Source organism: Morone saxatilis, unplaced genomic scaffold (genome assembly GCF_004916995.1).
Source record: "Morone saxatilis isolate NCDOM2014 unplaced genomic scaffold, NCSU_SB_2.0 Contig15, whole genome shotgun sequence".
Lineage (NCBI taxonomy): Eukaryota > Metazoa > Chordata > Actinopteri > Moronidae > Morone > Morone saxatilis.
In genome coordinates, this window is record NW_023339707.1 from 9,703,672 (window position 1) to 9,731,583 (window position 27,912).

At 41.2% G+C, this 27,912-nt stretch overlaps 1 protein-coding gene across 9 annotated transcripts in view; it reads right to left on the reverse strand.

Moving 5' to 3' along the window:
* Positions 1-2,749: 2,749 nt before the first annotated feature.
* kazna (kazrin, periplakin interacting protein a) overlaps positions 2,750-27,912 on the reverse strand; it is a 113,039-nt gene continuing 87,876 nt past the window's right edge. For 3 of the 9 annotated variants that reach the window (XM_035655865.1, XM_035655866.1, XM_035655863.1), the window contains 14 exons: positions 27,672-27,863; positions 17,620-17,756; positions 17,101-17,271; positions 16,666-16,749; positions 15,450-15,639; positions 13,385-13,521; positions 12,875-12,998; positions 6,726-6,934; positions 6,507-6,625; positions 5,325-5,556; positions 5,110-5,211; positions 4,272-4,438; positions 3,984-4,125; positions 2,750-3,683 (listed from right to left, as the gene is read on the reverse strand). In XM_035655865.1, coding sequence (XP_035511758.1) covers positions 3,525-3,683; positions 3,984-4,125; positions 4,272-4,438; positions 5,110-5,211; positions 5,325-5,556; positions 6,507-6,625; positions 6,726-6,934; positions 12,875-12,998; positions 13,385-13,521; positions 15,450-15,639; positions 16,666-16,749; positions 17,101-17,271; positions 17,620-17,756; positions 27,672-27,863 — 2,165 coding nt within the window. In that variant the 3' untranslated portion in view covers positions 2,750-3,524. Of the gene's footprint in view, positions 3,684-3,983; positions 4,126-4,271; positions 4,439-5,109; positions 5,212-5,324; positions 5,557-6,506; positions 6,626-6,725; positions 12,999-13,384; positions 13,522-15,449; positions 15,640-16,665; positions 16,750-17,100; positions 17,272-17,619; positions 17,757-27,671; positions 27,864-27,912 lie in introns of those variants that run through there. The other 6 variants (XM_035655864.1, XM_035655867.1, XM_035655868.1 and 3 more) reach the window with 6 other exon arrangements.

Consider the following 27,912-nt stretch of genomic DNA (forward strand, 5'->3'; position numbering starts at 1 on the left):
CTTCTTCTTCAGTTGCTGTAAACCTGTGAAGTGAGGCCTGGGGTCCATGGGTCACTGAAAGGGTTTGAGGAGATGCCCATGAAAATATATGAGACCCTGTGTCTCATAAACTGTTATCAAAATCCATGACTAAAAGTCACTGACTCACTCTTTACTTAATACTTCCTCCTGCAATAAACACGGACAAGTCAGTCAGTTTTATGTCAGCCTACTCACCTACTCACGTCACTACCCTTTGGACAGAACCAACCCAGAGGACGCTGCAGCCACTCACATGACACACATGCTCTTCTATAATGCATTTAGACACACAGTATAGACATTTGTGTGCTTTTGCTTGTGTGTTTGTGCTTGTATTCATGTTGTTTACATGCTGGAATTTACTCAAGACAGTGAAAACGGGCGCCACTTGGCTCCACTTCCTTGTCCCAGTGTCTTCCTCTGTATCGGCCTGCTAGAACGAGGACTGGACTGGTTTACAATAATGACAAAACCAGTCCCAACTGTACTGTTCCTTTTAAGTGGGGCAACCCTGTTGTTCTGGGCGCCTTATTACAGAAACTTCCTAAGTATGAAATCCTATCATATCTTAGGTTAGGATGACATCATGTTTCCTAACTGCATTGAGGAAAAAAACATATATTATCTTAAGATTGGAATTTAGCTATTACAGAACTGTCCTAACTGAATAATTTCCTCAGTAAGGATGGCACAGAAACTGTCCTAAATTCAAAATAACTATGTTGTCTCTGAACATAATCATGGTTGTCACTGCAACGTAATTATGAGAACAATTTTGGAATTCAGTTTTCGAGGAGACAGGGTGCAAATATGGCAGCCCTACCGTTGTTAGATCTGTATGGCAATGACAATGAAGATGGCGAACAACATATTAACAACACAATATTATGCAACACAAACTATATGATGACACTTTGACGAGACTGTATTAATGGTATATCTTGACTGCAAAGACTATTTTGAATTGACCAACAAGCTTCGTCCGTGCTACATCCTAACTCATCAAAGCTAAAATATGATAGATAGGACACAGCCCTGAGTTTAGGAAATCACTCCTGTAATAGGAAGATAGGATTTTCTCTCAATCTTTATAACTTAAATTAGGGAAGGACAAGCAGTTAGGAAAATGTTCTACAATGAGGCACAAACCCCTGGGGAGGTTTTCTTCCTCCTAAGCTTTTGTCTGGTTTCTGCATTTACCACACACATACTCACCTACCCACTCACCCACCCACACACAAACACACAGGATAGACAGAGAAATACTGTGAGCAAGTCTTGATTACATCTGGAAGTCTGGCTTGATCTCCTATCACTGTGAGCCTGTAATCAAATTAAGTGATATGTCAGCAGCCTCGTAACCTTAACTTGCTATCAAATGTGGCATTATCAGATTATTTAATCAGTATTCTGTGCAGTGTATATTTACTTCAAATAAAACCATACATAAATCAAATAAAATAATGACTTCTTGATTTTGCCGTTGCAATCCAACTTGTAAACTCAGTCACATCCGCTGATCCACTAATTATTGATCTTGGTTTTATTGCAGCTATATGAGAATGTAATTACATTTCCCAACTGAATGTTTCCCTAACAAGTAGTTCAGTTCATTTCTCAGGTGAAACTTCACCTGACACGCCTTCCCATGTCATATCTCTGATATCCCAGAGTACAAAGGGGCATCACATAATGAATTGCCTGTTTTATTTTTCCCAGCCATGGGTGGATTACCAGAAGGGTAATTAATTTAAGAGAGGTTGCTAGCCATACTGTAGCTGTCTCATGTTGTGCTGTGTCATCGTTATCTTGCCACAAAGGCTGAGCCACCGTGAGTAAGAGGAGGAAGTTGTGCCATGTTGTATTGCGTAGAGATCTAAACTCTGCTTGAGGTAACAAGTCCAACACAGAGCAAAGAAAGGAGGAACTGGAGTGACTCAACAAAACACTGTTGAGAAATCAGTCACCTGAAAAGAGTCAGTAGCACACAAAGGTAATCTGTGTTTAGTATGCACCCCGATTTGCACTACTGTGGAGGTAGTGAACCATCCAGCATCTCCACCATTTCCTCTTTCTCACACTGTCAAAGCTCCTCTCATTCATAAATTTCATACACAACCACAAATCTGACCAATCAACTTCCTTCACGCAAACTAGGCAGTTGTTGAATGTTGATCTTTAAAGCTGACAGACACAGAACCCTTAAATATCACCACCTTATAAAGTTGCTGTTTTACACCATTTGGCAAACAGTTGCTCATTTAAACATCCAGCAGAGGCGGTGCAACATTAGTTTTCATTTGGTGTTTTTGGTGGCCTGATACATTTTTGTAAAATATTCCTCCTCCTTCTAGCTCCCCCCTCCCCCCTCAACTCCTGAGGTGCTTGATGTAGGAATATAGCGTACAGTAGTTTTGTGTTTTTTGTCGAGATCTGTAGCACTGAACAGTAAGGTCAATTTGCATCCGTAAAACCAAAACAATGAATTAAAAGAGGCTAAAATACAGTTTCAGAGTTGGCTGATAATTTTCTAAAAGTTTGTAATTGTGAGCAATCCCTTTAACATTACATGTGGTAATTTTACTCATTGTAGGATTGGCCTTAATTCTTGTTTTGTTTAATGTGCATTTTAATCTAATCCCAAAACCTCCCTCTGTGGTTGCAGATTCTTTTTTAATTGATTTTTATTGAACATTCTGCTGAAGATTGGCACAACAGGACTACCAAATATGGGATCTCATCTTTATTTCATTAAAAGAAACTCTTTTATTTTCATATACTGTATATGCATCCTTACACCTTTCAGCCACCAGCCCATGGACATACAGCTCAGTAGTCATCTTCTGCTGGCATTGTTCAAATATTTTTCCATGTTTACTGCACAGTATAAAACATCAGAAGAGAGTGCTATATCTGTTTAGACACAACTGTGTAAATGTGCAAGATGGAAAATGACTGTCAAACATAAACTCTAGAATTTAAAATTCAATTACTCTTTTTTTTTCTTCATTGTCCTCAGCTACACTGACAAGGCATTACGAACAGCAGAACTGGATGAAACAAGAACAATTTACATAGAAACTTTTTTTCACTTTGTGATCAAGTACCCTGTATTTTACAGTCTTTATATGATCTCAGTTCGGTCAGAGAACCAGACTGTTAATAGCAACTAGTCAACAAAAACAAGTCCCATCCTGATTCACAAAGAACCATTTACAAACAAAAAAATAGAAAAATAATCATTTAGCTTGAATCCTTCATCTCGTGATTCTGGCGTTGGGGAAGGGAAATGAGCGCCTTCAAAAACGTTAAAATAGCACCTGCCCACAATGCGTCTTATAAAGTTTTTCTTAAACCAGGAAAAAAAAGAATCCTGTCCCGTTTAAAAAGTGCAATCTGTCCTGTAAAGGCTCATCTTTAGAAAAAAAAAAAAAACATGTTCAGGTGTACATGGAAGACAAATGTCCATGATTTAGCTGTGATAAAGCTGATGTCTGACGACCTCACACATTGGTGACCTCGATGCTGGTGAAACCACGGATTGGGCTTCCCTCAGTTCTGGGTGGAGTCTGGTCTCGAACTTCCCGTGGCAGGGAGCCATAGCTGCTATGACAGCTCAAGTCCCGCCCACTGCGGGCTTTGGGGCTGAACCCTGTTGGAGGCTAGAACAGAAACACGAATACACTGACACAAGGCTTTTTTTACATTGTTTACTTTCATGGGGGGAATATTCTCTGTGTAATAAGTTTTGTTCTCGTATGTTGTCAGCCTGCTGCCATACAGGTTGTCTTGTGTGCACCTTTAATATTGCACTGCTGCTGTGTCAAATCTGTATTGTATTCTTCTAGTATTTATTCTGAGTAAAAGTGACCAAGCTTGATTTGGATTCTTCTATCAAAACGTAGGCTAAAACCAGGTGAAATGACTCATGAAAGTTTTCAGTGCAGTAACTTTATACCCACTTTGACAGCCCTCCTTCTCAGTGAGCCTTCGTCATCAGTGTGCCGGCCGGTAGAGCTGGGTGGTCTGCCCAGGGAGTTCTGGCGAAGGAGGGTTGGTGGCGTTCCCAGGCCCAGATGCTCATAGTCCTGCTTGGCATCCGCCCTGCAGGGAAGATGGGAAGAAGGAGAGTGTTGGGGACAACTGCAAAGACACTAGAATACTTATTTGTACAAAATTTACAGACAAACACAGTATATATTATCCAAGATCGTCAGTAGGGTCTGTCTTGGTGTCGTGTCTCCTCTCACCTGGCCGAGCCAATCAGGGTTTTCATCTCCTCAACAAGGTGTCGGCGAACCATGTGCTTGTTGTTGGGGATCCCCAGCGCTGTTGCCATGGTGTCAATGTTAAAAGTGGGGTCAAGTACCATGACAGCACCGTGAACTCCACTATTTAGAAGATTTTCTGCAAACTCCTGGACAGGTGGGCGGAAAAAAGTTACTTGTTTCATTCATAGCGTCAAACCTAGAATTCTCTGATGTAATACCGTTGCCATTACTGGTTAAATGAAAAGGCACTGATCTCCCAAAAAATATGTCAAATGTGCTCCCGGACAAAGAATATATTGATTTTATTTGCTGATGTCAGTATAAATTCACACACCCCGAGGATATTAACAGGAAGTCAGTCCAGACGGCCTTATCTCTGCGCACTCTGAATGTGGTCATGCTTCATAATGGAAACATGTGTTCTTATGCCAAGACAGTAGACAATGTTGACTGGGGAGATTCATATTACACCACAGAGGCTGGAATCTGAAAGGCTTTGTAATCAACTAGTAGCAGCTTAGAAGTACAATAACAAAGGCCCTCTATCACTCTGTGGAGATAGGGAGCGCTGAGTAAACACAAGAGCCCAGATTACCCACAATGCCAAGTGATAGTGTCCTTCTAATGCTCAATACATTAGTATCTCTTGATTATTAATATTTTATTAAAATATTTGTTTTCTTGCAATGACTGCTGGACATGTTTTGCTTGACAATTTGTCAGCTTCAGCTTTTTCTTTCAGAATGTGAGTTTAAAAAGACAATATATATACATAGTGAGTGTTTTACATGTGTTCAGTCTTTCTCTCTGTCCCCACCTTCAGGTCAATATCTCTGATCCATTTGATGACTCGATGAGAGGTCCATACCAATGGATCCACGTTCTGGTGCTCACACTGTATCCGGCGAGCCTGCAGTGCCTGGAAACCATTTTCACAAACAGCTTTTACTCAACAGATCACCTGCCGCTAGAGCACACCAAAGTAAATTCACTGTTATCCTCTGCTTGTGGACACACTGTGGACTTACGTACCTCCTTGTCGAAACTGAGTAAGTGCAGCAGTTCGATGCCCAGCAGCAAGCTGACCTGGTGGAACTTCTTGGTGATGTTGAGGTGACGTTCAAGGTCACGACGTGTCAGGGAGTTCAGCATGCGCCCGTCCACCAAGTGGTTGTGAAAGGCTTGGGAGTACTGAGGCAAGCCAACGTCGCTTAACCAGGCCTTGGCCACCCAGTGGTGGTCCATATCTGCAGCCTTGGACAGCCTACAGACAAACAGTTTCTTAAAGGGTCACTTCACTTCACATATAAAACGTACTTACATTTTGTGGTATCCATACATGAAGATATAACAGTGGCGTGGATTTATGGATTGCAATGTCTGTTGGTCGATCCAGACTTAAATATCTCAACAGCTATTAGAAGGCTTGCCATGATATTTCACACATACATTCAAGGTCCCCAGAGGATTAATGTATTTTTTGGGTCTTTATTGATAGGACAGCTGAAGATAGATAGAAGGGGGGGGGGGTTCCAACTCACTGACGCTGCAGCAAGGACTCACCCTTGATTCCTCAGAATTTTGCTCAAACACCACCATGAGGTTAAATAGTGTGGTTTGGATAGAAAAGTCTTGGATGGATTATTTGTTATTTATTTATTGGATGGATTTCTATCAAATTTGGTACAGATGTTTCTTTCAAGATAAACTGTAATAACTTTGGTGATCATTTATCTTTACACCAGCACCCATCAGATCAAAATTTCCTCATAGTTAAGGTATTGTGGTGGTGTAAGGGAGAGTGATTCTGGAAAGGTACATTGCCATTGAATGTTGTTCTTTGAGGTTGCATAACTGTAAAACCTGAAACATTAGGTTTTTTTTGTAAGTGAGGTGGAACTGACCCTTTAATGTATTTAAAATTGTTGTTTATAAAGGCAGGCCATACTGTGGACAGATGACTAAAAAGACACATTTATATGGAAGTGAGACTAACCTGCTTCTGTAGGAGGTTGTAACAGTTGTACAGACAGTGAGACGGAAGCTTCATGTCTAAACATTTGTATTTAAAGTCAATATTATGACTCCAGAGAATAATGAGATGATCCCACACTACATGTTCTAAATGTTGTAACCGTATATCACCAACAGATGGCACTCTTGCACTACCACATAATGTACAGCTTATACAAGAATTCTGTTTCCCTTCCTCACCCTCTACCGTTCTCAGCATCTCTGTAATCCTCAATGGCTAGGCGGAGTTTCCGGCGATGCATTAAGCTGCTGACACCTAAACCCAGCTCCAGGTCTTCATCTGTTAGTCCAAGTAAAACCTGCAAAATATCAAAGTACCCTGGTACAGTTTACTGCAGCCTGTAATAATGTATGTAAAATACAGAGTGAGTCCACTTCATGTGAGAGATTTCATTCTACCTTTCCACTCTTGACGTTTTCTGAGCAGGTACGGATGTACATGGGCATCGCCATGACAACTTCCAGCCAGGCCTGCACAGTGCCCGCCCTCCACTGGGACATGGGGGTCGTCCTGGCCAGCTCCACCTGCTGGAGGCGGTCCAGCTGGTCCTCCGACCCATCTGACAGGCTAAGGCTGTGGCGGGTGGGGCTGGAGAGGCTGTCCGAGTCTGGGTGAGTGGGTGAGGGGGAGACATGTGGGTGATGTAGTTGAGGGTGTGAGTGAAGGCAGAGGTGGTTGTGGGTATAGTGAGCAATGACAAAACAAAATGTTAATTTCAACGTACTGTAATTGCAAATTCAAATGAGTTGAACAGAAAATCAGCCCAGTGGGAAGAATGTAACTAGATGGTGAGTAATATCTTCAAAACAAACATGCTTTTAACAACATCCTAAGCTTTTGGCTGCATGTCAACAAGCCATGCGCTTGCCAGCAATGCTGTAAACAAAGTTGCAGCTTTTATAAACAAGCTCCTCACTTAAGTAGTCCATTACATGTACAGCTGTTTAAGCTGTAGAATTAACATGACTCATCTGTCTAAATTAGCCTGCAGCAACAGCTTGATGGAAACGAAAATACTCATATTTTGATGCATTATGGTCACAGGAAATCTGCCACATAATATCATAATTTACTGTGGTAAATTCTTTTCCCTTGAAATTGTATTTTAAATGCTCCATAGATTATCCCCTATAGTCTTGCATTGCTTACCTGTTTTGTTACAAGATTGGGCCAAATGTTTCCTGTTTACATTTTTCTTTGTCAGATTTCAATGTCTGGAGAAATCAGGCCAAGAAAATATTGGCCAATACCACAGTTCATTTAGTTTCACTGAGAGCCATTTCTCTGTATTTACCAGCAGGTGGAAACATAGTACCAGTTTTAGTGCTCAGCAGTTGGTAAAGCGTCATATATTGCTTTTAATATTGAACATAGTATTATTGTTCGGTTTGCTCATGACACATATGTGTGTGTGGGAAACGCTCATCCACCCGAGGTGTGAGGTCTGTTTTTAATGTTTTGTTTTTCACTGACAAATAGTTGTGCCTGTGCATCAACACTTATTTTTTTCTATTTGATACCAAAAATGACACACCTCAAAGTCACCTGTCACCTGTCTCATCTAATACTTTCTGGAGAACCTCTACATCAGCACAAATACTGCACTGATCTTGGTGCAGTCCTCAGAATATAGCAGTACTCTGTGGCTCACCCACTGACTGTCATCAAGGCTAAAACTGCAAGGATTCCTGGGATGCTAATGAGTCTTGGACAAAAACCACAGAGAGTTCAGTCATAAAGGATGCACAGAGTCTTTGTTCTACTTGTCGGATGCTTCACTCGCCAAAACATCAATTTTGTTATTGTTATTCCAGTGGAAAAATAAAGATGTGAAATTGAATGATGTTTTCTATCTGAATCATTCAGTTTGAAATTTTGCTTGTCAACAGGTTCCTATGTTTCATCTGTGGTTCTGTCTGTTTGTGTGTCCTTGTTCCCAGCAGAGACAGCAAATGGAAACCTTACTTTCTGGCAGGCTTTACTGTACAACTGTGTTTACTCAAAAAGAGATTCACGACTGAATGATTATAGGTACCAAATAACTGATTCTTATTAAACTCGACTTCAGCAATCCATCTCAAGCTGGAAGCTTTTATGAGCCTGTCTAAGAGCAATGCATAAACTGAAGGTGCACTTCCAAGAGCTCCTCTGAGAGCAATTCATATTAAGCTGAATAAATCTGCTCTATGGACAGAAATGCACTCTTGTCCAGATACAAGGTCTGTTTTTTACTCCGGAGAGAGTCCTAACAAAGGAATGTCACATTAAGTACTGCAACAAACTGTTGGAGACTGGACCCTCTGTGACCTGACAGTTAGGTCATCCTGTGGGGTTGACCCTATTATGCCTTTTTAAAACCCACTGAAAGCAGAGTGGGTCAGAAGATCATCCGACAGCTATGTCGTGGTATTACTGTAAATAGTTTTTGTGTCTTTAATCTGAGGCCATAAGTGTTTTTGTAAACACTGCGATGGCTTACTAATCCTTTTGTATGGAGACATTGGTCATAGGTACACTTCACATAAGACACAGGAGACTGTTTTGCTTAAGCAGTCAATCGTTAAACATGCCCGTCAATAGCCAGTGTAATGGATGTCACTGCCACTACTGCAGCGTTTTGGATGCAGCACATAGTGTTCTGGACCAAGACACACATCATACTGTACATTTGTCAGAAATGTGACATTTTCCAGATTAAACATGTTAAAAATGTTACAGCTGAATGTCAAGAGCCTAGATGGACAAACGTTCACAATTCAAGATAAATGATTACACCATAGGTAGCTAGCCAGTGCTGTCCCTAGTACACTGTATCTGGAGAGTAAACTGGCTTAAAGGAATAGATCAATATGTTGGGAAATGCGCTTATTTGCTTTCTTGCAGAGGGATGAGAAGATCGATGCTGCTTGTATGTCTGTATGATGAATTTGAAGCTACAGCCAGTCTGTTTTTAGCCTTTGCGCTTAACGAATCGAAGCAGCTTGAATTTTATTTAAAGGTAGATTAGGTTTTACATCCTCGGGAACATACTTATTCGCTTTCTTGCCAAGAGCTAGATGAGAAGACTGACGCCACTTATGTCTGTACAGTAAAAATGAAGTTACAGCCAGTCTGCTTTCAGTCTATGCTAAGCTAACTGGCAGCTGGCTGTAGCTTGCAGACATGAAAGTGGTATCAACTCTTGACAAGACAGCAAATAAGTGCGTTTCCCATAATGTCGGATGTTAAATTCAAGCGGCCACTGTTGTCGAGATATTAGAATTTGTGAAGTCTATAATATCAGAATGTCATAATAATATCAGTTCAGTACACAAAAAAAAAACATTGGCTTTTGCCCCAGAAGCATATATATATACATGTATGTATATATACAGTATATACACTGTGGCACTCAATTGTTTGCATCAGGATTAGATTCAACTTGAAGAAGTGCTTAATCCCAAGGTCATTGTGTGATGTGTTAGAAGGCATCTGCAAACACAGCTTGCAACCCAACAGAGCTAATATCTAAAAGCAATTGGGACTGGTGTACCTTGGTGTCACTGAGTCTGATTGATTACTTCTTGGGTCACTTCACTGTGTTGAGAGTCCAGAGGAGGTCAGACAAAAGGGGTCAGTGTTAGAGGTCAGGGGGTCAAATCAAAGCAGAACAATTATTGACACCATGTGCTGACACATATGAGTTCTGTTCCGACAATCCGACATGGCTTCCTTTCCCCTCGCCTCTGTATTTTCTGATTATTGATTGAGGTGTCACAGGAAAGAAGAGGAGAAAATGCTCTTCAGTGTGTATAAGGAGTTAAAATTGGGAAAGAGAGGAAAGGAGGCCATTTGGAGGCTTTTGGGATGCAGTCCTCTCACAGATGGACTTGCAGGACTGAGGGAGGCTAACACATATGTTAAAGATGGCAGCCCCCCCAGCATAAAGGGACCAATCAGGATTAGAGCCATACCACAACAAATGAACACAAACACACACAAACATTAACACAGGGAAAGAGAGGACAGCCACGTGGAAATTCAACGTTATTTATTTTATTTTAAAATAATCTTATTTTTCTCATTTAGTTCTTTTGAGCGTAATTTTGTTGCCATGCCTTTAAAAGTTTGCTACTATCCACTTCTAAACATCTCAGGACCTCACAATAGAAGTCCTCCACTGAGGCCTACATCTTTGACTTTAAATAAAACTCTTTAATAATATTATTTTTTATTTCTGTAATGTTATCTCATTTACAAAAAAGTAAAATATTTGAGGAAAATAAAAAAACAACAACAGAGAGGCCGTGGCTCAAAACATAATAATCATACAATGTTTTTCATTTGATATGTTTTTTTCCCCCCCATCAGCAGAGGGTCATAATGGTTAGTTAAATGAAAAAATAAAAATAGCCTGGATTTTTATACATTTCATTAAATGTTTAATGAAATAAACTGATTGAGCTGTTGATCTTATACATACAATTTAATACATGATGACTTATGTTTGAATTACCTTAATGATTCACCTCTACATCTAAAATCTGCGAGCCCAAACGTGGGTTGAGCTAAGGGTTAAATGATAATCCCCTCACTGCTGCTTACATGGGCGCTCTTTTGACAAGCTCTGTGGTTAAATACAGCTCCAATGTAATCTCTGACTCTATAGTGTTTCAGATGAGACAAATACCCAGTGTTAGTTTAATATCAGAGAGAAAAGATTTCCTGGGGGTGGCAGTGCAGACTCCGGCTCAATCCAATGAAAGGATGAAAATATTCCAATGTCTGTAGTCATTCTTTTGCTTGGAGAAATGCTATTAACCTTTGGCACACACTTAATTGCCTTTTTCAGCAATGGCCTGAACTTTGCATCTGATTTTTTTGGCAAGTTCACAGGGTCATGGGAGAAGGTATGCATTTGCTTCGGTTTGATTAGCCTGCTTAAGTCTGATTTTTAACCTCCTGGGTTGGCACTCGTTATTGTTATAACAGTTCATTTAACGCCTGCTCCATGCTCAGGCCTCTAAATTGAAGCTCAGATTTTCTGGTAAAAATATCCATCCGCCTGATATCTACTATGTTAGTATAATTGATGTTTAAGCTGCCACTTATTTTGGGATAATAGCTTCCTTTTTTTAGACCAACCTTTCCCAGAATAATTCTACTCCCAAAAGTATTTTTTTAAGTATTATTAAAACTATATAGCTACAAGCTACTGTAAGATCATGCAGAGGGAAAATGGTACAAAGCTTCATGAATAAATTTAATAATTATTTAATAATTAAAGAAATCTAGCGATGGGTTTTCTTTGTTACTGTTGACTTTGCGAACCTTTAATATTGCAAATGTATTTTTGCATACAAGAGCCTTGTAGGTGCAGATTAAACCGCTCTATGTTTGCTTTGGGGTGTTAATCTCTTGAACATTAATCATAATGTTTTCTGAATATCTAATAACTTGGAAATCATCATGAATAAACATCATGAAATCAGTAACTGACCTCTCTTTTTTTTTTTTTTTTAAACAGACAGTTTATCACCTCCTCAACAACATACCCAGAGAAAGACATTTCTGTTTAGTAGGGTTTTATTCAACATGCATTTAGGGACTGGGACTATGTGCATGCATGTCACATGTACCTCGGGCATGTACCTTCTATCTTAACAGATAGAAAACACATTTCTTACATTTCCTGTTTGGCTTCATGTTGCCGTGGAACAAACTGTTCTGCATAGAAAGTTCGTTCCTCGCTTAGCAGTGTCTTTGAAGGCTCATTTAAGCAAACCATCAAGGAGCGCACAGTTTTCTTGGCGGATTGAGGGATGTGTTGAACAACCAAATTGAAGGTGGATTTGAGGAGTCTGCATGTTGCCGACAGGAAACTGTTCTCATCATGGCAGTGTGGAAGGAGGGGGATGGACCAAGCAGGACAATAAACAGGGAGGAGTTTAAGTTAAAAGGTAGTGAGGGGAGGGGAGTACATGTCAAAAATAACAAAAGGCATTCAGGACAAGGAGACATTTACACGCACAAAGTGCACATCAACTGTTGTTATTTACAAGTACAGCAGTCCTTCAAGTTTCCAGTTGAGTGAAAACAAAAAGTCAAAATGTAAAGAACAATTAAAAGATCCAATAACACAGCTGTTTTGGAGGGCAGATACAATAGAACATATCCACATGGTCGCTGTGTCACACTGTCCACTCTATTTACAGGACTGTACATACATACAGGTGCAATTTGCTCGTTAAGGTTTACACTTCAGCGAAGCAAGACACGCCTCCGGGCTTCTGACATGGCCTCTGACCATGGACGACACACGCATGCACACACTCTCACATGCATACACACACGCAAGTATGCATGCATGTGAGACTGCACAGGCACACACATTGTTATATCTGTACACACTGACATCAAACGCACGCCCATCCTCTCACGCTCGCGCTTTAACACAATGCTGTCTTCTGATAATTGCCACAGAGGCTCTCCGGGTGGCTCGTTCGGACATGTGTGCTTTTTTACCAGTCTGCATCTTCCTCTATGTAATAATCAGGCGTTGAAGTACCATCAAACAAACCGGGGTCGAGGGATTTGCGCTGCTTTCCCCGGGCGAAGACTCGCGACAGAGAGCCCAGCCCCATCTTCTCTTTCTTCTTCTTACGCTTCGCCTCCTCCAGATCTTCTAGGGACTGGAGGAAGAAAGAGAAAGGGAGAGCAGAGGGAAGGAGAAGATGAAGAGATGGGCAAAGGAACAGAGAGATGCAAGAGCAGAGAAGTCAGCGAAGGGGTGCAGAGTGGGCGATAAAGACCAGGATAGATAAAGATCACAACACAGAAGGGAAGTGACACTTGACATGCTGGCAGACATGCACTTACTCAACAAACACAACTGGTTTTTCACATAAATTCAAGTCACAGTTGCAGAGTGAGTACACAACAGGCTGCGTGGGGCAAACATGAATTCAGCCAGAACGATGGCGGAAGGAAAACGGCAACGGCCATGGAGCAGGACAGTTGGCAGTTACTACAAAGGGGGTGATTACTTTCGGAGGGTGCAGTGGTGGGCAGCTCTTACATTGCAGAGGGAGTGAGTCCGATGGCGTGGCGAGTTGATGTCGCTGGGTGTGGATGACCGGTCTCCCTCCACTGCAGAGGCGTCAGAGATGATGGAGGGCTGACGCGAGTGGCATGGGCTCACCCGCACGGCAGCCACTAAACGGGACGAGAGGGAAAAGAGAAAAAAGGCTTGTTTTTTTTGGGGTGTGTGTTTGGGCACCGAAAGTAGTGAACAGGGACACAATGCCACAACACCCTTAAATAAAAATATATTTCAAAAGCCTGGAATTATTTGCAATCATCTGCAGTTGCTAAGCAACAGTGAAAACAGCTTCACAGAGGTTGAGCGAGTGTGTTTGTGTATGTACCAGTGAGACTGATACATATAGTACAGCCAAATGCATGGCAATTTGGGGGTTCGTGACTGTTCACACACTTTCCTTGTTTTTTGTCTTTGTCTGCTTCTTCCTCCAGATGTCCCCAATTAGTCAGCAACCCGTTTTAACCCGTGGCTGCCCTTTAAAACAGGTTCTAGGAGGACTGAGATGAACTCCTCCTTTAGTGGAAGCAAGGCTAATTTGTATAGAACCAGTTTTTGCTACTAAGTTTAGATATGTTTAATCTTATGGTTTTGGAAGTTTTGGAGGAACCTCTCATTCTGACAGCCTGGATAACAGCACTGGCTCCATGTAAAATTCAGAATAGAATTTAAAATCCTCCTCAACCTACAAAGCTCTTCATGGCTCAGGCAACCCATTTATATCTTAAAGCTCATAAGAGGGCTCATAGTACCCTACACTCCACTACAACCAACCTGTGTTTTTCCCAGAATTCAGAGCTTACTTGTGGGTTTCTATAGGTCTTCCAAAAGGCCTACGATAACGGGACTACTTATACTCAGCTCAGGTGAGCCCTGGAAACCATCCCTTTAGTTCATTGCTGCTATCAGGCCTGACTGCTGAGGAACCTTCCCATGATGCCCACTGAGCTGCCTACACTACTTCCTCCCATCTACTATATCTGTACCACGATATTTTCAGTGTCCCCACGACCCTCAGCATGAATAGCTTATGGGTTACATCAACTTGAGCTTACTCTCTCCAGAAGTTATTTGTGCTTTACCTCGATGCTTTCTCGTCTCGCAGGTTCCCTCGGATCGTGGTTGCACCTGCTGCTGTGGTGCTGCTTGATGCCCACTGCAAAATGTATTATTTATTATTTGCATTTGCACTTTTGAAAACAACTCCCCATTTTATATCAGGATGAGCCATGATTGGCTAGCTGCATTGCTGCAATGCAACACAGGAAAAGAAAGGACACAGTTCTATTTTCCAGCCCAAAAGTCAGAGTGGCTGAGCTTTGCAAAGAAAGGCTGTGTGTTCACTGTGTTTTGAATTTCAAATGGGAATTTCAATGATGGTTGATGCTTTGGCTTGCAGTTTGCGATGCATTTCACCTGCAAATGTCTAAAGCCATGGCTCACTCTAAGCAGTGATAGAGAATGTTGTTTCTTTTTCTCCATCTGTGGTGTATATCTGCATAAGTCATATAAATGCTGAACGTACAATAGCAAATGTTATGAGGGGCCGGGCAAAGTAGAAATAGGGGCCAAAAATTAATTACAGCCAGGTGAAAAAGGCTGAAAAATGTAGACAGTAACTTTGGAAAAAAAAGACGTTTTCCTTAAAAGCTGGGTCAGGTTACTCCAACATCACAGACAAAATGTATGAATTCATTTACATCTCATTTTTTGTAAAAATACATTTAACCAGAACAAAACAGTCCTTGACACCCAACTGATCCTCAGCTGCCACCATTCTCTAAGGAAACATTTCTGTGCAGCAAAGACAAATGGGAGCCGTAAAGCCAAAAATATGTTCACTGTAACAGCTACATAAAGCGCATGAAATGTCACGACCGGAGCATCATCAGTGGCCAATAATGTGGTCATACTGAGCAGATGGCAGGAGTGAATGTGTGTGAAGCAGGTTCACATGAACATGCAGAGGGTAAATGACTGTAAAACCACCTTGTGTGAGGCAGTTCATGTACAGGATGAGGATGTTACGGTCATGTTGGCCTACCTTGTCTATCAGTGGGATGCCCTGCGTGGACATAGAGGGTCTGCTGACTCTGTCTGATGGCAGCAGTCAGGGGGAGGTCAGCCTGCATCACCCACTCCTGGTTGTTGCCATTGACAACCGTTTCCGTGGGCATGGCCAGAGAGTGACGCTTGGGCACGTCCTTGGTCAGGGTGGCTAGTGACTGTTTGGCCTTAAGAAGATAGACAGACAGATCAGACAGTCAGTCAGAAAAAGCAACAATCCTGAAGAGAAATGTTATACTTTTATGCAGTTTCAGGGTTGTTTTTGAGTTGGTGTTCTTATTTATGCATACATCATATGTTATGTATCAGAATCATACTACAAGTCTCTGGGTGCATGCGGACACGAGAATTCTTTCCCCAGGACTCCTCATGGTGTTGTTGTCTCATGAAAAATGCAGTTGTATTCATGTTGGTCTTTTGTTGTGTGAAATCTCTTGTTACCACTCCTGAGAGCACGGAGGGGAAAAAAAGGACAGAATATCTGGAGGAGGTGTTTGCTGTATGCTTCCTTTTGGGGGTGGAACTTACGAGAATGGTGAGGTGGAAATAATGAAGCTTTCCTATAAGTTTCTGCTCTGTAGAGCATTGACACTAAGCACAATTCACCATATTTCAGCAGGAACAACAATAAACTGCTGGAGCCTTGGGATATGTGTTTGTGCCTGTGTATTTTGTGTCTGTCAAAAGTTTTCTTTTCCTTTGTGTGAATGTTTTCTGATTAGCCTTGACATGTCGGTGTTTTACAAATGCTTGAAATCATTGTGCGAATCTTATCATCATGCCAAACGACGGCAGGCTGCAAATCAACAGACAATCAGCTTCGTTGCAATCATCTCTACCTACCAGCGGTCAAACGATTATCAATCATAGTCTTTCACATGCAAAACAGAATACCATCACACACCTTTGCAGTAATCATTAGTTGCTAGAATATTGTTGTATATTTCTCCCCAAGCATTTTCTTCGCTTAATTGGACCTATAACACATTCAGATCAATCAGGGCGGAAATTCTGTGGGATCACTTATGTTAGGATCACTGGGATCAGTCAGGGTCGGCTGAGGGGTTAGTCAAAAAACGTGCATCTGAGGAGGGACTTTCCAAAACGACAATTAGGTCACATGTAGGAGAGATTTCCAGGGTGCGGGAGGATCAAGAAAGGTCAAAATTTAAAAAGCTCTGGGCCCATCTTACCGCCATGACCCTAGGAGAGTAGTCCCTTTCTGCAACCCGCTCAAACACCCGGAACTCCATTCTCTGATTGACACAGTTACTCATCTGGTGGAGGGGGTTGGAGACATGAGGGATGGCTATACTGTACATTCAAAGGCTTTCTGTATTTAATTATATGCAGTATATCCAAAATAGTGTAGTGACATACAGCGTACTGTACACCCATATAGTATGCATATAGTGTCCTTCTTTTTTCCCATATTCTGGCTTTTTAATTAGTAGCTATTTTACATATTAAAAAAAGATACAAAAGGATACAAAAATAAACATTTACACAGAAAGAGATACAAGGTTTTTTAAAAAGGCATTCAAGAGAGAGTCTGCCTCTCCGCCTGCCTGCCTGCCTGTCTGTCAGTGTAGTTACCCCCCCTCCCACTGTCTGTCTTTCTGTCTCACCATGGCCAGTTCAGCCTCCAGCTCCTTGATGCGGTTCTCCTTGAGGTCGAGCTGGGAGCGCAACATCCCCGTGTGCTCTGTGGCTTCCTTGGTCTGCCGCCGCAGGTCCCACTTCTCTCTCTCCAGCAGGTCCTTCTCTTTGGCCAGCGCCTTCACCGCATCCTCACTCTCCTAGTAGACACAGAGATCCTGATGGATTGGTTCACATATCAAGCATACCTTCGAAAAATAAACTGAGCGAGTCAAACTTGCTAAATAATAGCACTGAACCAAATTTCAAATCAGTCTGAGATGACATTAAGGCAGTCAAGCAAAGGCAGATTGACTGACAGGTACCACAGCTTTCTTAAGATTGCTGTATATGTAACACAATTTGATTAGTTGTAGACTGTAGATTGGTCCATGTATTGTACATCCAACCAACACAAGCTACAAGAGATTTTTCTTACTTTCTATGGATAATTTTTTTGTGCGTGCACTTGCGTGTGACTGTATACGGTCAGAACATGGGTGCCATACTTTTCTGTGCTGCTCATAGTTGCGTATGAAGTCGCGGAGCTGCTCCTCCCGGCTCTCCAGTGTGGCATAAAGCTGCTGCATCTGGTTCACCAGGTCTGCTTTCTCCGCCTTCAGACGCTTACGGTCCGACTTCATGGCTGCAAGGAAGGATGACAAAGCAAAGAGAGAGAGACAAGGTGTTAGCTAGCATCAGAGACCTGGAAACACTTGGTGGTGCAGTGAATTGTCCGTGCATTGGTGTGTGCGCATGTGTGATAGCAACTGTGCATGTGTTGTGTTTGGAAAAAAGAAAGAAAGGGAGAAAATAACTATGCATTAAGTAACATATTGATGGTGGGTTAAATTATATAAAGTTGTTTACACCATAATAGAGAGAAAGAAAACGTGTTATGTATATCTATTCCCACAGGGCACATAAACAATAATGATATAAATGCTTCCCTTCCAGGTTACTAATGAGTGATTTTAGCAAGCAGAATGATTCATGACATTGGTTAGGCCATCGCAAAATGACAGCCTTTGTTTTATTCTTTTGTCAAAACAATCCCACATACAGACTTATTAACTGCAGAACTGTAAATAAAAAGTGTAATTACCTTAAAGCGGTCATGTATACTACTGCTAACATGCTTTGAGGTGACTCATGTTCAGTATTTCTTTGTTTTAAGTCAGTATGTGTAGACCACAGGTTATTAAGCACACTCAGATCTGAAGCGTTTTAAGTAAGAGCATGAAATACACCTGCTGTTGTTGGTCTAATGAGGCTGTGACTGCGTGCTGATAAAGGGGTGAATCACACATGAACCCGACTGTCAATCTCCTCTCTGCTGCTAGATTCGTTGGAGGCTGGGTCTCTCCTTTTCATCTATCTCTCTGCCACACACTCTCTCTAATCCCCTGGCACCTCACCCACGCATCATGATAAAGAATGTGGTGCACTGTAGTTATTCACAGAAGCTCTAATTTTCTCAAAGACAACATATCCTTTTTTTCTCTTCTCCTCTGCATCTGCCTCTTCTCCTGCTTTCTCTTGATTTTCATGCAAGGCTGTTTTCCAGACATCTGCTCGCTTAAAGCTGAGCTTGCCTCGAGCTATCTTTCCAAACTGACAATATATGCTTTATTTACATTTTATGTATTCTCACTGTGTCTGTCCACCTTTGTATTCTTCACTTTGACATCTATGTCCTTACAGCACAGCTGCTCTGACTGTTGATATTTCATAACATCACACGGTTCTCTGTTTTCCTTTTGATGCTTATTATCACGTGTTAACCTTTCTTTTCCTTCCCTCATTTTTTCCCCCCTCTGAGCCAGCTGTGTGTCATTAATTAACTTATATCACAGCCTGGTTAATTGCTTGACATTCACAAGTTGCGTCCAGGGAGCATGCTCAGGCAAGTGGAATGGAAGTGCAGTTTTACAAGGACAGATTCACCCTCTCGTTTCCTCTACTTCATTTTTTTCTCCTGTCACCCTTTCACATGACTCCCTTTCACCCGTTCTTCAGAGGTGGAATCCCCAAGCAAAAGGGATATTCAAGCCAAACTAGCCAGCAAACGAAGACAAGAAACATCCCTCACTGGCCAAGAGAAACAGGAAACCTCCCAGCACCTGCCTCAGGAAGTGTAATCAAAGCCGTCTTTGAGATGAGCCAAAAATGCTGCTGCTGCCTCACATCCTGCACCTGTGACCGTTTGGCAACATCAACCCTCCTGGTGTCGGATACAAGAAAGCACTCACAGTGACTCGGTAAAAGGGTCTATTCACGCTCGCAAATCATGTTAGCACTGTTACTTTTACATTTATAACCTATGTATGAATATTTTTAAAGAGCAAAGATGTTCCTGGGGCTCACTGCGGTTACCTTATACTGAAGAATGTAGAAGAGCTGGGGAAGTACTAGCATGTTTCCTTCTGCTAACAGCCATATAAATGACTAACATACTCTGCGGCTTGGTCCAAGCCTCCAAGAATTATTACCAGATGAAACAAAAGGAAACCACCTGGGAGCCATACAGAGCTGAGGCTAATGTCTGTTGAGCTGGAGGAGGAAGAAGACATGGAGAGAAATCTATAGTAGATGCTTCAATTTAATAGTCTTTTCATGGAGAAAGGAATCTGTGCAAGGACCTATCTTCTTTCTTGCCATGCACTGTATGCCAGTATTTTGTGAATCAAATCACATGTACTTATTTTTGATTTTATCTAGTTTTTCTCTGTGTCTAAATGTCCAATCAGGGCTTGTCTTTGGGCAAAATTGTGTGTGCCTGCATGCAAATTCAGATACTAAAAGCTCCGGAAAAGGAGATCAGGACTCAGGCACACAAACATTCACCATTAAAAGTTCAAGCCACTGTTCCTACTGCCCGATGTTGAAAACCAAGAACACCTGCCTGTATCAAGCACTCCCGACACACAAAAATCTCCATAAGTGTTTTTTTCTTCAGCTCATCACACAAAAGCTCTTCTGCTACCAAAGCCCTTGTGCTTTAAAGTAGTTTAATGTGAGCATCTACCACTGTAGTGGGCTAAAAGCCTTTGGGCTCTTCTATGACGCTTTGCTATACTGGAGGGCTTAGATTGCCTGCGATGAGTGGGCCAACTCATTAGCTACCAAACAGGAACGTTGAACCCCTCAGGGAGTTCCTACTGGCTGGAGGCACTCCTGTATCAAACGTAACTTAAAAGGAATGGATCGACATTTTGGGAAATTATATTTGCTTTCTTTCTGAGGATTATATGAGAAGATTGATACCAGTCTTGTCTGTATAATAAATACGAAGCTAAAGCCAGCTGATTAGCTTAGCATAGCATACAAATTGGAAACACTGGAGTCTACATTGAATGCCTGGCAACCTGATGGTGACAACAAGACCAAGGATACAGGATATAACATGTTAATTAGTGAGCTGACAGATAGGGATGGGAATTCATAAGATTTTATTATTTATTATTATTATACCATTATGGATTCTGCTTATTGGTCTTATTGTGAACTGGTTACTAAATGATCAGCTGTATTCCTCTGAATTACATAACTCACATAACTTGTGTTGAGTGCTTGTCATAATGTGTTTTTTTAATTTATGTGTGCATGTATGGACAGAAGAAGAGTGCATCATACTTCAGGAAGAGAGATTTCTTGTATGTGTTGACATGTCACCACAGGAATCCTTCTTGTAAGCGAAATGAATCCAACCTGACCAGAGCTGCTTCTGTTTGTGAAGAAGCAAACTACAAACTGTTTAAAGCTACCTTTTAAGCCTACAGGGGGTCGCTGTTTGATATGCAAATAATGGCTTTTTGGTCGACTATCACTTTAAAATGCTATAAATGAATGCATGTTGTACTCTGTGGGTAAGTGTCAAACATTTTTCAGACCAAGGACAGACTTTCTGATGATCCTTGACTGTAAAGAAAGCCATCTCGTTCACTGCGGTTCGTATCACCGTGGAACGCTTTTCACATCCCACTCACTGCATCTCTCTGGTTAAGTAACAACCCTTATTATCTGGCGTGCCCCATCTATCACGGTAACAAATATATAAATAATATGATAACAAGATCCCTTCCCTGATTTTCTGCTTAATACCACTGATTTCTACATGGATAAATAAATTACAAGGGGGTATGGCAACAATACAGGTGTCTTTGCTTTGAGGAATTAATGTCCGTAGTAGCATGTACAATTTTTCAAGTTGGGTTTACCTGCCACAACAGACAACAGGATCACAAAGAGAGACCCACTTACCAACACCCCCTCAGAAAATGATGTTCCTCACATTAATGAATGAAACCACTTCACACTGACGTTACTCCATATAACTTCAGTCCTAAAGAGATGGGACAGGCTTTTAGTCGGCTCTTAACATAATTATTTGGGGAGAGAACAAAAGAGACATCGGCTCATTGGAGGGAGTCCAGTGTTCACGGTTTGGGATTTTAAATCTGCCAGCTGAATAATGAAGTAGGAGCCTTAGAGCTGCACAGTGTGCTCACCTCTTCCCTTCCTCAGTAAAAACAAACTCACGGGTTGTACGAGGTTGATATCATGTTCCTACTGTATCATACTTATTTGCTGTCATGGAGATATTCACCAACATTAATTAAAGTTTTATCATGGATCTACAAACCTCCACAATGACATCTGACCCTTGTTATAGGTTTAACCTATAAGCTATCCATTAAAAATTGATCAAACATTGCTCACTAATAGGGGATCTGGAGGGGTGTGTGTGTGTGTGTGTGTGTGTGTGTGTGTACAAGCTATTTCAACTGCACAATTGACACATCAGGGAATCAGGGGGAGAATCATGCTTTGATAACAGCGCCTCATTACTAACCTCACTGTCTTCACTGGATCCAAAACAAAATGAACCGGTGCTGTAAAAAGCTGAACCTGAGCTATGTAACACCCCTGTAACAGGCGAGTGCAAAGAGGAACTCAGCTGCAATGCATGTACCATAACAGTGGTACTGCTCCGATGTCTCTCTATCTGACTGAAGTACACTTGATCACCACTAGGGGCCACTGTGATCCAAACACGTATTCTCACTGGAGACCATCCAAACTGAATAGATTGAGGTGCAAATTTAATAGGCAAAACCGTCCTCATTACCTGTTATGATGAAGCTGCTGCCAGCAATCACAAAAGATTTGTGAACACACACCAGCCCACAATGATTTCCCCTGGTTTCCAAAATTTGATTGGTCTCGTTTTTAAAAAAAACCTTAATTTGTTTAAAAATAAAAGACATCACTACAACCACTGCAATTACTTTAATGTTATAAGGTTTAGTAGCCTGATGAGATTTGGCGGCCCTGAGTGTGTGTGTCTGTCTGTGTGTGTGTGTGTGTGTGTTGGTGTTTAAACACCTAGTGAAGGAAGAGGCCTTGTACTCAAGGACAGAGCTGCTTTCTGAGTACAGTGTAGCGTGAAATGACACTAAACAGTGCAGGCAGACTGTGCTTTGATGATACATAGCTGTCTGCTGCTTTCATTTGAGCTCTGGATTGACTGGGAGTCCCTCAGTGATAGTAATTAGCCAAAGCAGAAATAGCTAATTAAAAACAGCAGAGAAGGCCAGCAATACTTTGAAAATTCATTTAACACAACTTGGATGAGAAAAGCTAAATAGACCTATAAACACCTTACGAGAACAGTCCAACCGATTAGCCAAACTGTTTATTTTCTCATGGCACTTTCACTTAAAGCTTTGGAGATTACCATGACAGTTTCATTTCATTGTCATTTGTGTACTTAAAGGTAGGGGGGATGAAATGACTCCAAGCAGCAGTTATTGAGCTGGACCGAGCGCCCACGGGCATCATAACAAAACCTGCAATTGTGAGAGGTTGGCAATTACCCACAATTACAATTATAGTGCTCACAGGCTAACGTCTGGCACACAGTGGGAGTGAGCTCAGGCCTTAACATGGAAACAGTGTGGGCATCATACCAAACAAAGACAGAGAAGGGGACAGAGGAAGAAAAAGTGAGGGAGAAAATGAAGAATAACTGGAGAGAAAACAGACTGAAAAGTAGTGTTCCTCTCTGTGTTCTCCATTTCATATTCATAGGCACCGGAAAAATCTGCATGTAATTTAGCCACAAACCGTCTGAACTGAAGGTAGGAGTGGCATCACAGTTTCTGTGAACACTTCCCAAAGTAAACAGGTATTATCTCAAGTGGCACAGAGGAAAGGAGGGGATGAGGCATTTAGTTCACGCTACTTCATCACTCCAGCCTTTTGCTTTTTCCATCAAAGCCGAACAACAGGAAAATAAATAAATAAAAGCAAAAAAAAAACACGCAAAGCTACTCTGCTTCACAATAATTGTTGGTAGCACTTCAATAAAACCCCCCAGGGTGCTTAAGTTCTCCAAACATTGCTCTCATTCTTCGAGGAAAAAGCTTTGCCAGAGCATCTGGTGGGATGCTCACAATATGCCAGTCTTGTGAAAACTGGGGGAAATCAAATAGAGTCGACATCTTGCCTCCAATCAATTGGCAGCATACGGAAATTGCTGTAGTTAATGAGGTATTCTCAAGAACATTTGGCCTATGTTTTTTTTGTAAAGCCACTTTAAAATCCACCTATTTCAAACTCCCTCAACAAAAGAGTCTTTGGTTTTGCTGTTTTAAAACCCTTAAAACACAAAACGTAACCACACAAAAATGTTGAGGGCATCAGGAACATAAGGAATACAGGTATCTGTTTTCTCCAGAAGTCATCCATTATAAACAAGACTCAGATGTGAGCTGGGTCATCAACTGCTGAAGTGCTCCTCCAGTTCTACCTGACAATAAAACCTTATGTAAATGCATACATACGTGAAGGTTTCTATCATAATACTCACTTACTGTACATAAAAAATAATTGCTAGCTAGTTGCTATTTGCCAATATTTTTCTACTTCCTCGCCTTCACCTTAAATGTCTTACTGTCGGCTGTCTTGTTATAAAACATGGTCATTGCCTCGCTACCTTTTTTCATTTTCTCTTCCTTGTTGTTCATGCCTGTGAAAGCTCATCAACAAATTAATATACACAAAATAAATAAGACTCTTTTCGCGACTTTAATGGTGTCATTGCTTCCCTCTGCATACTGTCCTAACTGCAGTTATCGCCAGTACTGTCCAGTACCATGGCCAACATGGCAACACAGAACATGAGTGCATTTGGTGGAAGCAGCTGGAAAAGCAACACAAACAAGAAAATGAGACAAAATGGGATGACAGATGTGTTTCCACTTTCTGCTTGGAAACAGCTGTAAATATTGCCAGGGACAAAGCCAGAATTCACTGGCTGCTCCCACCACAGTGCAAAAAGCAGGCTAATACTGTTGCTGGCCTTTCACAGCTGTCTTAAAAAATAGTATCCTTGGAGTTTGAGCAAGCCACAGTGTCAGTGTATGACGATAGAGGGTGACAACCATGGACTAACAAAAAAGCAGGGAACCAGCTATGGCTGCACAGGGCAGGTCATGTGGAAAATAACAAAAAATAATAATAATAATTCAGAATTGCTGCTTTCACAACTGAATGCAAATATAAGTTGTTTTTTTCACGGGTCACTCTCTCTGGCCAAAACTGGTACTTGAACCTCAACTTCTGCTCTCTTGCTTATATGAAATGGCTTTGAGAGCAAAAACTATTACAAAAAAGCAAAAGGAATGTCTTCACGCTTAAGTTCACAGTCGCTTTGCCTTTCTGAACCTCCTCCAACAGAACCAACCTCAATTATGACAACAGCCAATTTCCTGTTGTCCTCCCACATACCCCATCTTAATTGCAGACCAGATCCACTCTGCTTAATGTTTCTGGACCTTATAAGTCAACCAAAGTCCCACTTTATAAAGCTTTCATTAACTGCTGATTGCTGTCAGTGCCTGCTGGGCTTGGTAGGCTTTGGCCTTCATTAACAGGCCTGAGTCATACAAATGACTGTATGAGTCTGTGTGCAGTATGTTCAGGCAGCCAAACATCCAGCTGAAGAAGAGATAAGTATTTATTTAATGTGTGCTCTATTGTACTCTGCCCCAGTCCGTTTTGTTTTTGTTCAATTCTTCCAAAAAGCGTAGGCTGCAAGTGTCAAGTGAAATGTCGCAGCAACAAAATCCCCTGACAACATGTCATGCGTTTGTCTGATACCAAATGGCGGTTTTGTGCTCTGCCTCATTCCATGGGCGATAACTCTTTGAAAAGAATGATTCACTGCCACGCTGATGACATCTCTGCTTGATGCCCTGCAATCCATTGTGCACTGCCTGGCAGAACGTGTTCATTACTTTGCCCTGTGCAAAGACTCCATGAAGGCAACAATATGTAAGTGTACTCCCATTTCACATTCACTCACGCACAAAACAGATACAGAGCACCACATACTGTGGTTGTTGGTGATTAAGACAGAGGAATCTGTACGATACATTGTTACTTCATCAGTTCTGAAAAGATAATTACAGCGTGTTCTCCAAGGTGCTCTGTTTGGCTAATGAGATTTTTCAGGTAACCTGTTGTCAGAAGGTCTATGTTTATGTAATTGCATTTAATCTGTATTTTAACACTAAACAAATATTTCACAGCAGCTATGACAAGAACTTTTCCTTTTTATTAAACAATTACTCAGCGTATCTGTGCCAAAGAATAAAACATCCATGTTCACACCTTATCCTAATCAGCACTTCCAGGTGGAAAAACACTGATTTAGAATTTTGCAAAAGGGGCAGCGTGTAAACACTAAAGGCATTACTAATTCACAGAGCTGTTTGTAATTATTTTGGGGCAAGTGCAGGTAAAATCATTATAGACTTTTCCAAGTGAAGTAATAGGTCTTCATAAGAAAATTGCAAAAGACGCAAGAATAAAGTCTCTAAATGCTGACCATTTTAATTACACATTTTGAGTCTTTGAAATCAGTGTTTTCTTCAATGTAAATGAGGCAAAGTCATAATATAATAATAAAAAATTCAAGACCTGCCGGTTACTGTCTAATATGTTTTATTGTTTTTCAATTATACCAGAAACATGAGACTTGAATGTTTTGTCTTTTCAGTCTCTAGGGAGTCAAGTATCAATAAAGTGGTCTCACAGCTTTCAAGTCCTCCTTATTTTCTCTAAGTCAAGACTTAATCTAAAGTGTACTGCTGTGGCGGAAATTCTAATATACACAGACAAAATCATGGAGCTGAGAGGTTTAGGTGAAGCTGTATGTTTAAATACAGAATCCAGCATTGCTGTGATGATACAGTGAAGCTTCTACAGTTCATTGTGCTGTATGTACATCAGGGTACGTGGGTGGCGCAGAGTGGGAACTGAGCAGCCTGCGGAGTGGCTTTTCTGAAAAGTCAAATCATCAGCGTCCTTTCTCAACCCCCAAGATAACACTCCATCTCTCGAGCGGAACACATGCTAATGGACCATCATGCAGCTAATGGGCAGCATTAACCACATTGTTACAGACACTCGTGTTAACATTATGGTGACGGAGGAACAAATGAACTGGTTTCCAGCCCGATGCAGCAAAATGCAGCGGGTTTTTCCCTCAGCATGAGTGGGGAGTGGCAAACAGAAAAACTAAAGCCTGGGAGCAAAATGATGAAAGAATGTTTTGAGCAGGAAAAGAGAATTACTGCAACTTCGCTCTGCTTTGTTTACCTCCAATTTTCACATTTTCGCCTAACAGGGCAAAGCCACCTACACATACCTTTGTTGTGTTCATCAAAGTAGGGCTTTCTAAATATACACATTTTTTCAAATGCACAGTAGGTGGATATAAACGGACCCTTTCCATTGTGAATTGCAGCAAACTACAATGTGTTTCTACTGTTTATTATTGTCAGCGTGTGTTTACTGAACTTTCTTGTGCATACGTTTTTTGCACATGTAAACTTTAAAAGAAATATTGGTTTATTAAGCTTTATGTGGCCATTTTAAAATCTAGCTGGGGACAACAGATTAAAATACATTTTCACGGTTCATTTCCTTTTTTTATTTTGTGTTGATTGACAAGATTTCTTCCTGACAAGTAAAATAATACATTACATTTACTACTTTGGATAACTTTGATTCTATATTCAAAAAGTAGTAAATGCTTCCATATGTTTTCAAGTCAAATAAAAGCAAATGGCTTCCAGATGTAGGGAAATCAATAAAAGGATAACTTTTTCTGGTGACAGCATGTAAAAATGTCACATCAGAAAATTGGCTAATCATTCACTAGAGTCACATTTAATTATTTCTGTTTCAAAAGATGTTTGGGATAATTTTGCGTTCATTTGAAAGTAAAGATAGACAACAAATGTGGAAAAAGAGAGGCATAAAAAAAAGTATGAAAACAAAAGTCCGTGTGCAGCCCAAATCAAAATTCTAATTTATTCTAACTACTTTTACCATTAAAAATCCATTGAAGAGCTAAACTGTTAATGTGATTCACTAATACTCTTGGCCTTCTATCTCTCACAGCATCAATGTCCATATTTTATAATAATAATGATGTTAGTGTTTTAAATAACACACACAGCTTCTTGTCTACTGGCGAGGTCATTACCTTGCAGAGCCTCCTTAGCTCGGTCCAGCTCCTGCTCCTTTTGGGCCAGCTGCACACGGAGCTCTGTGGCGGAGAGCACGTCGGCCGAGCAGCTTCCCTGGGTCTCCTCCAGGTCCTTACTCAACATGTCCTTCATCTGCCGCAGCAGGTGCACCTCCTCCTGGAGCTGGGCCACCTCCTCACGCAGCAGGACTACAACACACAGAAAGAAAAGCTTCAGCAAGCTCACACCAAAACATGG